The sequence below is a fragment of the Zootoca vivipara genome, chromosome 4, assembly GCF_963506605.1.
Source record: "Zootoca vivipara chromosome 4, rZooViv1.1, whole genome shotgun sequence".
Classification (NCBI taxonomy): domain Eukaryota; kingdom Metazoa; phylum Chordata; class Lepidosauria; order Squamata; family Lacertidae; genus Zootoca; species Zootoca vivipara.
Genome location: NC_083279.1, coordinates 77,459,484 through 77,473,754, shown reverse-complemented (window position 1 = coordinate 77,473,754; position 14,271 = coordinate 77,459,484). Strand labels below are relative to the sequence as shown.

Genomic DNA, 14,271 nt, shown 5'->3' with positions numbered 1-14,271 from the left:
CTGTTATCACAGTGATGCACTAGTTCCCTGTAGGAAGGATCTGGGTACCACAGTGCTCTCCGAACCCACAATTCTCAGTAGGCAGACTGGTTTGCCCTCTTTTGTTGATGACTGAATTGGGCTCTTTCTTCTACACAGGGGTGACTCACCTGTGCAGTGGACCCAAGTAGCAGCTTGAGGCAGCAATATTTTTAAGTGAGTGTGCAATCTGAGAGCTGTTCCTACCCCCCTCCTAAGCAATGTGGCCAGGAGTGTGCTATTGCTATCCTCTGCCACGTTGCCTAGTATCCAAGGAGCGCATCTCTCAGATGCAGAACTCACATCATCTCAGGCTCGTCATGTTCATAAAATAGCAATCAACACTGCACACTTGGCATTTTATCAGCACTCAATGGCATGTTTATGTGTTTTGGTACTGGCCAAACTGCTGGATTGTTAAATCTCTCTGCCTTCTTTCCAGCCATCTCTGCTACCCAGTGTGTATTTAGTAGCAGCACGATATTGGATGTCAGGCCTGCTAGAACGTAGGCTGGTTCCCTAGAGAGTAGCATAGCAGTCACAATAGCATTAGACCTTGAAACGGTTTCTAAACATGAGCTAGACAGACAAAGAGGACACAGCCGGTGTCCCTTCTTGTCTTTGGTGTGATAGGAGTTGGGTTCCAGCGTGTGTGTCAAAGAGTTGTTATAGACTTAGACTGTGAAAGCGTTGAACGTAGCGTTGGACAGATGTGGAGCATGAATCATCTAAGCAAAGAAATGTTTTTAGGTAGCCATGTGATACTTTGGTTCTCGAGTGGAGGCCCAGGGCTCAACTCATTTGCAAAGTCCAGGCTTGCACATCCCCCTCTGCATCGTTTAAATACAGGGCAGCTCAGTGCGCCAAAAGATCACCGAGGAGAAGAGAGGGGAGGGAGTTAAGGAGGTCCTCGGTGAGCTGTGTACACTGGCTGGCAAATGCCTGTCTGCCTGATGTCCACACAAGTGCTTCGTTCAGCGAGTCTGCTTGGTGCTTGTGTTGATGACTTGCCTGTGATGCAGGCCTTAGGCATCAGCTGTGCTTGCCGAGAACAGCCAGCACCATCCAATAGCCACAGATCTGTAGCCCAATTCCATGATGTACAGAGTAACAAGGTTGAGTTCTTTCTTTTTTTTTAGAGAAATTTATTTTTGTAGCTACCTTGCATGATACTGTGATACCAAGTACATCATCTTAGATTAGCTCATGCCACGTTTGTTAACTTATCACAAACGACAGGACTAGATTTCGCATAATGGGCAACTTGCAAACTCAAGCGTAGGATAGTTGCAACAATGACCCAGGTATGAATTTAGCCAGTTTCCTTACCACACTTGCTTGAGACACAGACAGCACCTGTTTCCTTGCTATGTCGCAAACCTTGTACTGTCAAGCTCATGTGAGCAATGTTATACCACAGCTTTGATAAATTTGCATTTACCTTGCATTGCTCTGTAAGTTATGTATTACTCTCCACTTATAAGCTAGCAAAGCCACACTGTGGGTGGGTGGGCGGGTGGGTGTGGGTTGTCTGTCAGTTCCTCTGTTTATGCTTCTTCCTTCCTCTGTTCATCTGCCACCTCCATTTTCAATGAATGCTTCCAAATACAATTTGAGATTTTGGCTTCTGCTGGCCTACACAAGATAGCAAGTCAATGCCAATATCAGACTACAGTTCTATCTCCTCCATTTACTTTGTACAGATCAGTTGTCCCTACATCCAGATGGGAAAGGTGTAGGATTCTATCCACTTCCTTCCTTCCTTCCTTCCTTCCTTCCTTCCTTCCTTCCTTCCTTCCTTCCTTCCTTCCTTCCTTCCTTCCTTCCTCATCAAAATGGCAGCCTAGGGCTACTCTACTTTAACCTAACATTCAGTTCAGTTCACTTATTCAGCCCTTCAAAACCACAGACCATCTACAGAGGGAAAAGAACCTTTTCATGACTTTGCATTATGTAAACCTAAAGGTAACCAACTACGGCTGGCATCTGAAAAGTAACTTGGTTTCTTAAGCATGCTATCTGGTAAGCCAGTTCTGAAACCAAGGGTTCCTTTAAAAGCAGTTTCTGATGTTACATACAGGGCTACTACTACAAGGTGGAGGGAACTATCTCACTTGGTCACCCGAAACCTTTTGACTTTCCTAAAGTTGCATCCCTGCCTCTGCCATCAGCTCCCTCATCACTCCAAAAATTATGATGATAGACAAGTGCAACACGCTCTATTCTAGTGCTGCAGGCAAGCATGTGCAGATCTGGAAGTTGTGCAACGCTCCCAGTTCAGTTTCCTGGATACCTTTTTTTTTTACAGCCCTCAGCCACATTTGACACTGACACGCACACACACATAGACACACACTGAGCCCTTATGCTGCCTTCCCAAAGCCAGATACATGAGCCACTGAGCTAGGGCCCTGCCAGAGCCTTGCACCTCTTTCCCAAAGCCCAGCCCCTCACTTAGCCAGCTTTGGGAAGGCAGCACAAGGGCTGGGGGCAGCCCATGAAACAAGGCAGTATGCGGCCCACAGGTTCCATGCCAAAGTCCTCTTGTGGCCCGCTTGGTATGAAAAGTTGGGCCACCCTGGTGTATACAAACAATCCCAAGTAGGAGCAGATTGGACTGGGGTAGTGCCAGGGGAGGTGCATAACATGCCTAGGCTTCATGACAAACCACTGCATCCCTTGGGCTCCTCTCCTTGAAGGCCAGCTACTTTTTGTATGTGAAGCCATAAAATTCATCCCCCCAAAAGCAGAACTTAATAACTGCAAATCTAATTGTGGATAACCATGTTCACACTTACGTACTGGACAATTACACAAAGCACTCCGGTGATGGGGCAAAGCTGGCTAAGTATCACGAAGAAAGCAATCAGAGATTGTAGCGGCACTATAACTGATGGCCTGGCAAGGAATAGTAACATGGGTCTTGAATAATGTTTTAACACCCTGCCTTAGTAGCAGCCAACAAGCAAACTGTGGCTACCAAGTGCAACTTTCATTATTGGGAAACAAGAAAAATATGGAAGGCATTTTTCTAATTCTCCGAATTTCAGGTGTGAATCCTGTTTTACCTATTTACTTGCAGCCAAGGCCAAAAAAATTAGGTCAGCTCACTCAGGGAAATTGTCCTTTCCTTCCATCTACCCACTTAACTAACTGTGGTGATGGCAAGACACTGTTTGGGAAACTTGTGCCAAAATTCCCTTAGGGAGAAGATGGGAAATGCCACCTCAACCTGTCCTGCTGCTGCGTATTATTCCTCGCAGGTTCAGAGGAAGATTCAAGGAGGATTCAGCTGCTGAGATGCCAACCCTAGGAAAGTCCAGGAACACAGCCCACACTGCTATCATAACATGGCACAGCCACGGCACCATTCTGTAGAACACCAATTCCTTTCTATGCCTCTCCTTCCATGCAGGGCATGCATGCATCCAGCAGAGCAGTTTGGACTGTACACATTAAGCAGGAGAAGAATCAAGAGCAACTTGCACTGCTTCTGTTTGTGCTTCCCACTGACTGTGCAGTGTGAGAAAATTAGCATCTTTCCTACTTTATAGTGAGAGTGCATGCCCAGCTATGGATGCCGCCCACAATTGGCTCTTACCAGAGCAGGGCAGATGGGTGACTTCTCCTCTGTGGCATACCCAACGCCGCCCTGTATTCTGTCAGAGACAGCATCGTGATGCCCTCTAGATGTTTTGGACTACAACTCCCATCGTCTCAGACTAGCATTGACTATGCTAGCTGTGGCTCATGAAGGTTGTAGTCCACCATCTGAGGGGCACCATGGGGCTATGCCTGAGCTAATCAAATGGATAGTAACAATACTGCCTGGTGCCCCAAATAGGACTGTGCATTCAAAGGCACCCTTGCTTTCTAAAGCATCAGAGGAATATGACAGACAAGAAAAAACTGACCATAGTAGTATTGTTGAAAGGAGTTGATCTAGGAAATGCCTTTAAAACCTTCTGGAGATGGGCTTTGGTTGTGGATACATGAGGCTCTCACACTTTCTCACTTCACTTTCATGTCTTGTCCAAAGACCAGTGTTGCATCTGCCTTCTCAGCCTCCTCCTAGCCCCCATGATGTGTTTGGGGATGCCACGCAACTCTGGGTTTTGGACAACATACCAAAGAGGTGTGATACAATGAGTAAATTGTGCCTCCCTGTCCAAATACTTGTCTTTCCCAGAAGCCCTCAAAAGTCTTCCTGGGGAATCCATTCACAGGCCCCTGCTACCTTAGGAATCTCAAAGGACCAACAAAACCACTCGCTAGAGAAGCCAACAGGAGAAGAGATTAAGACTCCCCCTTTTGCGACTTTTGAAACATTTTTCAGAACTCTCATTTGCACAACATCACATTTCTCCCCAATAAATCAGCTGGTACATGAACAGTAAAGATCTTCTTCGGAATAAATATGAATAACCAAAATCAGATATTTTACGTCTGTGTACTGATTGCATTTGTGTCCCATGGACACACGGTGGATGATAAAAGACCATCCCCTCCCTGACACAGCAGGAGTTTGTGGTCCGACTTAATTACGTGGCTATTTGAATTACAGGAAAAAAAGTTTGTATTATTTGAGTTACAGTGTACAGGTGAATGTAATATATTCATGATAATAAATACTTGCTCCTTAGTCTTTTGTGTGCTACGATGCTTCTTTACGGGTCTATAGGTAACAGGGTTTAGCAAGAGATGGGTGTTGTTTACAAAAGTTGTTTACAAAAGTAAAGCAAACAACTGAAACTTGTGTATAAAGGAATCACTCAGGAGCTTTGTTCTCTCAACCTTACAAATTTTGCTCAGTACTTGCTATTTAAATTTAAAGGTACCACAATTGATCAAATTTAAAGGCCTTGATCAAACTGTGCATGTAAACCCTTCCCCATAAACTGTCATTATGCCAACTCCCTATGAACAGATCATTTTATTACAGACCTGTATGTGCCTACACAACAAGTAATGGAGCAATCCTAACAATTGTCAATTTCCTTCCTTTTCCCTGTGTAATGCAACTTTTCTGAGCTGCAAACTATTGCATTTCACATTTTCCTGCACCCCTTACTATCATGGTTGACCTGCTGCCATTGAAAGCAAGAGACAGAGTGAGAGCAGAATAAGAGACCATTTGCACGAGGCTAGCCTTTTCTCCCCTCTGGCCACTGGCATGCAGAGTTAGTCTCATGGGAGATGGAGCTGAAAATATCTGAGGAACGTCGCAATAGAGAAGGCTGCTAGGCACTGAGAAATTAAGACACACGGCTATCTTTTTTTGGACGCAATTATGGTAACATCTAGTACCATGCTGAGGGCTCATGAGTGAATCATAAGGAAAGCCTGCTGGATCAGGCCACTGGCCCATCTAATCCATAATCCTGTTCTCACAGTGGCTATGGGAAGCTCAAAAGCATCCATTTCAATTAAGTGCAAGAGAATAATGGTAGGGTGTGTGTGTGTGTGTGTGTGTGTGAGAGAGAGAGAGAGAGAGAGAGAGAACACACTGGTTAGATCACACTGCTAAAAGAGAATACTTACTGCTGCCTTAGAAGTCCTGCTGAACTCACACAGCATTATTGCTGAGCAGCTATGCATAAGGTTGTGCTGTTCAGGTTGTCATGAAACACTGTGCTGAAAAGCAAAAGGTGCATTTCCAGAAGCTTGATTCTTTCACTGAAGAGCAATTGCATGCAACTGGTCTGCTGGAACGAACAGAAATACATTGGAAGAGGAAGGGTGAAACTAACATAATTTATTTGCATTTCTGGGAAACGTTTAATGCTGTATCACATAATATTAACAAACTGATCTCCAAAGTCAAAAACGACATCAAGAGGGAGACATTATTTACAGTGCCACCTGGCAGAAACGTCTCCGAGAAGCAGAGGTCGTGCTCTAGATAAACGTTTCACATTTAAAAAACAAAGTTTTATATTTAGGAGGGGAGGGGAGGGGAGAGCAGAGCCAAAATCTAAACAAGAACCAAACCAGAAACTCCACTGGAACAGGAGCAGGAAAAAAACCCAACAGGGATTACAGTCAGCATCAGGGGGTCGAATAATTGTATCACAACAGTAAGAAATTCTGAGGAAATCATTAGAAAAATAGAACAGCCAACCAAAAAGTATATATTTATATATTACTCAATAAAAATATGCACAGATTCTTTCATGGCTTCTTGGTTATTAAGAGATGTATTCCTGAAGAAACCCCACGTTCCATTAGATTTGTAATGTACAATCGGATGTACATTCTTTGTGCTCCTGAGACCAGACGTACATTGAAAGGCACAACGTAAAGACAGGAAATCCTCCACTTTGCCACCAGGCACACATGTTACAACCCTTCCATCATCTGGAAAACACAGACATGACCGCATGCGATTTGTGTAAGATTCCTCAGTGGCTGCATTCATAATGGTAGTAACTCAGGGTTTGCTTTAAGCATGGTTTGTTGAAGATACCAGGATCAGTCTCACAGACCAGCAGGCAGTAACCATTGCTTGTTTCACCTTATGCAAGTTTCGTTTTTCAACTGTTCGTGCTTTCTACCTCTTTCTATAGGAAAGAAGCAAGGACTCTGGATTCAGATGTAAGGGAAATATATAAGCCAGCTTCAAACCATATAGTGGTAAACTCAATTTTACTTGGAGTACAACCACTTAAATTAATGAACTTACTTAGGTCCTTTAATTTCCACAGACCTACTCTAAGTAAAACCTAGTTGAATACCACCCACGGTTTCATATTCTTATTTGTTGAGCCCAGACCCTAATCTGTTGACAGGGGTGGGGCTTGGATGTAAAAACAAACCATAGTTAAGCTAAACAAACCATGGCTTAACGCTATGTGAAAACCAGGCCACTGTCTAAGAGTTTCATCATCTCAGCATAACATTTTTTATTGGGACTTGTGCCAACAGCAGGAGGAAATAAACCCTGAGGAAATATATGGATTGTTACTAACAGGCATTGTTCCTGCAACATTTGGCCTTTGATTTGGAAGTACAACATACCAAGGACTAGCACATGAAAGCACCTGTTAAAAGATGTACACATGTAACAAATGCCAGACAACCTTTGCAATGGAAGCATCTTCTGAGATGGATTCATGAAGTTGTCAAAACAAAGTTATATGGACAAACAGCTAAATGATGGTGCCAAAATCTCATGGAGGGGGGCAGTATGTGCCTATACCACATACAGCCCAGGCCTCACACTTGATGCATCAGCACATAAATGCTAACCTGTGGGTATTCCGGCACCCTCTGCACTTAAAAGTAACTCTTCCCAACACTTGCAAATTAGAAAAAAGTAACCTTTTAGAACGAACACCAAAGTAGCACTGAATAGTAATACTTTCACAGGACAGTTCAAAATGCAGCAACTTCAAGTGTGTACAAATGATATGCACATGAACGCCATTGGCTTCAACGGAAACTAATGAACATGCAATTGGGTTACATTCAAAAAGCATAAAATATTCACTTTGCTATCACCAGAACCCCTTGTGGAGCCTGGTCAAGGTTACACTAAGGTTAATCTATAAAATGTTCAAACAGAAATTGTCAGCTTTCTCGTGCTCTCTTGTGCAATCTATAGAGATGCAATGGGGTGTTATATGCATGGATACCCTGGCGGAATGCATGCACAGTTCCCTGTGCTATGGTCCATGGGGTCACGAAGAGTCGGACACAACTAAACAACAACAACATCTGATTGGCTCTCTAAACACTCATGCTCACTGGCTACATTCAAATGAAGGAAAGCTACTGCATATCAACCTAAGCAAGTTGCGCTTCCTTTTTCTGGTTATTTGGCTATAACTTTTGATAGAATACAGATAATTGAACAAACCTTGTTGCATTACATTCTTCATTAAATTATCTTTCCACTGATATATAATTTTATGGTATTACTCCAAATAAAAGTGTTGATGTTGTTGTTTAAGCATTTAATCATGTCCAACTCTTCGTGACCCCATGGACCAGAGCACGCCAGGTACTCCTGTCTTGCACTGCCTCCCACAGTTTGGTCAAACTCATGTTTGTAACTTCAAGAACACTGTCCAAACATCTCGTCCTCTGTCGTCCCCTTCTCCTAGTGCCCTCCATCTTTCCCAACATCAGGGTCTTTTCCAGGGAGTCTTCTCTTCTCATGAGGTGGCCAAAGTATTGGAGCCTCAGCTTCAGGATCTGTCCTTCCAGTGAGCACTCAGGGCTGATTTCCTTCAGAATGGATAGGTTTGATCTTCTTGCAGTCCATGGGACTCTCAAGAGTCTCAAGAGTCATAAAACCTCAAATACACTTTTTCCTAAAGGTTTCCACAATTTTGGCCACTAGTGTATAATATAATGGTTGGGAGAGAGAAATTGCTCATTGTGAATAACCACCACGTGAACATCCTTTTACAGCTGGTATGAAGCCACAGGACTAAATGTAGTGCCATGCTCTTCCAAACTTCCTTCTATATGGGTGAATTTAACCAAAGCCCCAGCTGTGTTCCTGTGCCATGGGCTGGGTATGATCCTAGCCTAGGGTTTCAAATTCTATGCACACCCAACTAGAAGGAAGCCCCGCTGAACTCACTTAAAACCATCTTCCAAGTGAAACACGCATCAGGTCAGGGTACACATTAGGGATATTCCCCCTTGCTGACTTAAGGGTTTGCACACACTTCCCCTTCCATACTGGGCTTGTGCCCTTCCGGGAGAAAAATAATCTAAAGGAGACAGTGAAAATGAGACAATTCCTGAAGGAAGTGATGGCGGCTTCCATTGATTCAAGAGGCTACTTTGGACAGGCTCCTCTGTTATAGAACCATATAGAATTGTAGAGTTGGCAGGGACCCTGAGGGTCATTTCGCCCAACCTCCTGCAATGAAGTGAAAGACCTCATACGAAGTAAGATACCTGTTCAGTCTTTTTCTTTTGAGCGCAACACAGAAGGCAATGCTTCAGAATACGGCTATATATACAACAAAGTGTCCCAGCAGCTATACAAAACCACCTTCTTATTTAAACATAATAAAAATAAAAAGTTTCCCACTTATTTACAAAGACGAGCTCTAGTAAATGCTGGCCTGTTCTTTACAATAGCAAACCTACAGCAGCAGCAGCAGCAATCAGGTTTTCACCAAACTCAAGCTTTGCATGTATTTACATTTAGGATTCAGGGGTAAGGGCAACACAGTCTATCTAGTCTTCCATCCCCACCCCAAGTGGCAAAATCCTACACCAATAAGCAGAAGTTTGCATTCCACGTCCTGAGCACACACACACCCATCTTCAACCATGCAAGGGCCTGGCAGTGGCAACGGTACAGGGGTAAGCACAGCAGAGAGATTTAGCGACCCCTGTTGGTACTAGCGAAATTGTCCAACAGGAATAGGTGGAATTGTCCAGGCTCTATATCTCTCCTCTGAGCTGTTACACACCACAGGGAGAGGGACGGAGTATAAGCTCACCTAGTGCCAGTATTTATGCAAGTGCAGCCTACCTGGTTCCAGTTTCAGCACTACTGAGAGCAAGGGTGGGTGATCTGTAGTCCTGCAACACCTGGAGGTATACAACTCCCATCATCCCTAACCCTTGGCTGGGGTTGATGGGAGTTGGAGTCCAACAGCATCCCACCACCTGAATTGAAGTAAGCAGATGGAGGAGGAGAGCCACTAGCCTAGGAAATTTAATTTAATTTTTTTAAAGGAAGTAGCATATGACATCACACATACTCTCAGCGCTCCTTTAAGCATGGTCAGGATTCCGACCTCTAATCATTTCCCTGGGGTGGGGGATTTGCATGAATCCCATGTTAGACACGCACACGATTTGCTGATATACAGTACAAAACTTAATGCTCCTTTTGTGAGATGTTTACCCTGTTTTTCCCCTCCTGTTCGGAGAAATAAATACATAAAATCAGTTCTAAAATAAGCTACCGAATGACCGAACTACAGCTACGCTAGATCATAAAAGTTTACTGCTAAAAACTTGCTGCATTAGAACTGTTATCAATGTCTAGACTTTGGCGCTCAGAACGCAGGAAGCCACCTCCCAGAGTTAAGGGCCCCGTACCTGCCACAGGTACTAACTTCATATCCAGCTCATGTGGAATATGCAGCAAGGCTAAGCGGGAAGTTTGTTGGAGAGAAGACACCTCCTAAGGTTAAGTTGGGGTCCCTGTCACATAGGTCTTTAGAGTTGATGACCAGAACCTTGATTTGAACTAGAAACCTAACTTTCAGCAAAGTTCCCTGCCTTCCAGTTTCAGAGCCTTCTTCAAGGGCAGCTTCACATTAGGGCACATTTTACAAATCGATCCCAAGGGGCTACAGAACAGTCTTTGCCAATCTGGCATCCTCCAACTGCAGCTGATGGAAGTTGTGGTCCAAAACATCTGGAAGGTGCTAGGTTGGCAAAGGTGACAACAGAGGACATGGAATTCCACAGGGGCAAAGCCTACATAGAAGCAATTTCTATGTGGGAGTATGCGACAGACAACTGGGGAGCAGCTAGGAAGCAACTGATAACTGGGGATCTGCAACTAAGCCACAATCTCTGTAACATGGGACTGTGCGCCTCCTAATTAGATAAGCTGGAAGTTCCAAGACAGCATGTAGTGTAGAAGAATGACCCTTGTAAAAAGGCACAGAGAAGAACTGACCGATCCACTGGGACAAATCTGAAAGAATTAGTGCAGGTGCTGAGGTGGGGGAACTGCACACACATAGGCTTTCGCAGACCCTGGACAGGAGTGGCGTTTGTGCAGAGTTCCAGGATCTATGGGAACACACGTAGGCTTCCGCCCGCCAGACGTGCAGATGGGCTAAGAGGAACCACAAAAGGGCAGCCTGTTGGTTCAGGCTAGCAGGCCTGCCTGTTCTGTTCTCACCATGGCCAATCACTGCTATAAAAACCAGAAAGGCACAGGGCCCCATAGCCCATCAGAGAGAGTTAAGCTACCGTCGGGCAAATGGCCTTTTGAGAATACTGGAGCCATGAAATCTTTGACTGCCATATTGCAAGCTGCCCTGTGATCTTCGGATGAAGGGCAGCATAGAAATTTAATTTGAAAAAAATAACCAGATGCCTACGGAAGCCTACAAATAGGACTCAAGTACAACAGAACTTCCCCCACCCGTGATTCCCAGGGACTGTTTCTCTGAGAGCAGAGGCAGGGCAGGGCCACAATGGCTAGCAGCCACTGCAAACCACATCCTCCGTGAATTTGCCCGATTTTCTTCTACAGACATCCAAGTCAGCGGCTGTCACTGTATCACTCCCATAAGATTAGAGATGGGAAGGCTTGGGGGGGGGAAGCAGAAAAATGGGGGGACAGGACCCAGGTTTTTTCCCCATTTTCCCCCAAAGCTGTCCCCCCCCCCAAGAAAAATGGCTTGGGGGGGGGAACCCTGGTTTTTCCCAGTTTTTCCGGGGTTTTTCCAGGCCTTCTTATATCTAATCTTATGGGAGTGAAATTCATGGTTTCAAAGACGTGCTGTGTGAAGAAGTACCGTCTTTGGTCTGCCCTGGATCTTACAACATCCCACTTGACAACCTGACATTTAGAAGACATCTGAAGGCAGCCCTGTTCAGGGAAGTTTTTAATGCGTGACATTTTAATGTATTTTAAATTTTTGTTGGAAGCCTCCCAAAGTGGCTGGGGAAACCCAGCCAGATGGGCGGGGTACAAATAATAAATTATTATTATTATTATTATTATTATTATTATTATTATTATTAATCGCATGTCCGTGAATTCTAGTATAATGAGAGAAAACCTTTCACAGGAGAGGAATCTTTTGTACACTGCCCAGGAATCAGTCATGTTCACCTCAAGGGCCACTTGTGGCCTTTTGTTTACCAGCTAATCAAGTCTTCCATGTGCCGTAATACAGGTCACCCTCGTACTGCCCCCCCAACAGCCTTCCCCAAGCTGGTGCCCTCCAGACACTGCAACTCCCAACAGTACAGGCCTTCTGTACCTATGACCCCAAGGGCTGTTGCAGGGCTAAGCAATAGCAGTGAAGAAGTGCCAAACCTGGGGGGCACCCCCAAAGGAACATTTCTCCCCTCGGAAATCCCTCACATAAAAATAGGATCAACCCTCCCGAAAAATAAAGATTTCCCCTTCTTCTAAGTTCACACAATTTGCCCCAAAGGCAAGATATGAAGCGGCTAGACATAAATATCAAATAAAAAATAAAATCAGGTTTCCAAGAGAACAGTAATGAAAAAATAATATTAATATAATAAAATAATAATAATAATAAGCTACAATATTTACAATGGATTTTTTCTACAGCAAGGATCTGCATGAACTTGTTTCTTTTGGAAACCCACTTTTCCTTCCTTTTCTTTTTACAAAGAGGTGGCTCCCTGTCTATGCCATCCTTTGGCAACCCTCTGGCCTTCCAGAGGTTTTGGACCACTCCCTTCCGTCGCAGCCATCTGGCCCCAGGTTGCCAAGGGGTAGTCTATGCATAGGTACAAAAAAAGCCAACCTTCTTCAGTTCCACACCCGCACTCGACAGGAAGGCTGACAGATGGCTTTAGAAGCACAAGAAGCTCCCTTTTCAAGCTTCTGCTAATTAGGACGCATTGCTCGAACTGCATACCTGTGCCAACACTCTTTGGAAAGAGCACAAAATCCTATTTGGGGTTCAGCATGGCTAAGGTGGCATCTCAGAGTTCATTGCACAAAAGCAGCACTCAGCAGGTAAACTGGCATACAGCTGCATGAGCAAGAACTTGTCTATTGAGCACAGTAAATTATCACTGCATACTCCCTTTTGCTTCTGAGTGTTGCATGCTTCTCCCTCTTCTCTAGAGAAAAGCCAGCCCTCACAGGACAGGTGAAAAGCCACAATAGTTTTGACTTCAAAGACCACACATTTGTCCCAAATCTTCCATGAACTAATGCTGTTTCTTACCCTGCACCAGAAGAATCAAGTTTGGCACACGCTCCCTCCCCACATAAATAAGTTACTTAAAAATGTAACAGTGTTGGGAGCTGGACCCAACACGCCAGGGTTCAGATCCCATCTCCAAAATGGATTAATTCAAGGTTGCATACATTGCTTTCTCTCACCTTCAAGGAACACTGGAGGGCCCACCTCACAAACTTGCGATGAAGAGGAGCAAGATGAGAAAGGGAAAGCACTACACTCTGGCCAGTATTACTCCATTCAGGATGGGACCAACATCCTAAACCATGCAGGAAACTGAGTTACTCCTAATTTTGCAGATTTATATAACCCTGGGGGACAAACAAGCACCCAGAATTATACCATGAGCTAGAAGCTTTTCTCGTAAAAGCAGCAGGATCTGTTAGTTGCCTAAACGAAGTTATTTTGTGTCGCGGCAGATAGAATTCAGCCTGCAAGCCACTACCCTACAGAAGACTGTTGCAACGTTGCATTTCAAAGCGCAGGAGTTGCCTGCACAAATTAAGTCAAGTACGATGATTAAATAACAGCACCAAGTCCTTTTTCTCAATCAGATCAGTCCTGCAAGGGGGTAGGGTGTTTTGCTAACACACAGGCGGTTGGGGGTGGGTTGTTTTCATTTAGGCAAGGCCCCTTGGTTTTGGTGGTCCAACACAGGTGACGTTGGAGACAGTACAGAGTCTGCTTCACTTGAATCCAAGGAGACAGTACCGGGGAAATTACTTTGCAGGGCCTCTGTAAGGCTTGGTCTCATAGCAGCATTGGAAGTGAACTGGAACGCTGATAAGCTGTTATCTTTCAATACGACAAGGGAGGGGGAGCTGCCGGCATCAGATAACAGTGTTGTTGGAAGTGTGCCAGAGGCCTGGCCTTTTCCTTGTGATCCCTTATAAATGTACTACCAAGGTAAAAGCAAGCTGCAAGGGGCAACTGTTGGACACAGAAGCCCACCTGATACTCCACAGAACAAAATACTTCAGGGTCCCAGAGAGGAAAGCACCCTTCCCTGCAGAGGATGCCCTCAGGTGTCCTTTGGCGGAACCAGGCTGCCAATCATTTGCAACTGTCCACGTTGTTGTCCGTACTTCGTTCTGCATCCGTCGGTGCCGAGTAAGACGCCTCCACACTGTGCCACATGCCGTAGGCAAAATAAATAACCAGACCTGGAGGGAGGGAGGTAAAGGGGCACAGCGTTGGAGAGAGCCTGAAGTCATCCGACAGCACACAAGCCAAAGCATGACGCCTGTTTAATCTCTCCCCCGCTGAAAATGCCTGGTGTCTTCCCATCAGCAATACCACCATCTGG

The 14,271-nt window shown here is 44.8% G+C and overlaps 1 protein-coding gene across 2 annotated transcripts in view; it reads right to left on the bottom strand.

Moving 5' to 3' along the window:
- Positions 1-5,758: 5,758 nt before the first annotated feature.
- Positions 5,759-14,271, bottom strand: part of SLC7A1 (solute carrier family 7 member 1) — a 46,225-nt gene continuing 37,712 nt past the window's right edge. For both annotated transcript variants that reach the window (XM_060273813.1, XM_035114950.2), the window contains one exon: positions 5,759-14,128. In XM_060273813.1, coding sequence (XP_060129796.1) covers positions 14,019-14,128 — 110 coding nt within the window. In that variant the 3' untranslated portion in view covers positions 5,759-14,018. The remainder of the gene's footprint in view (positions 14,129-14,271) is intronic.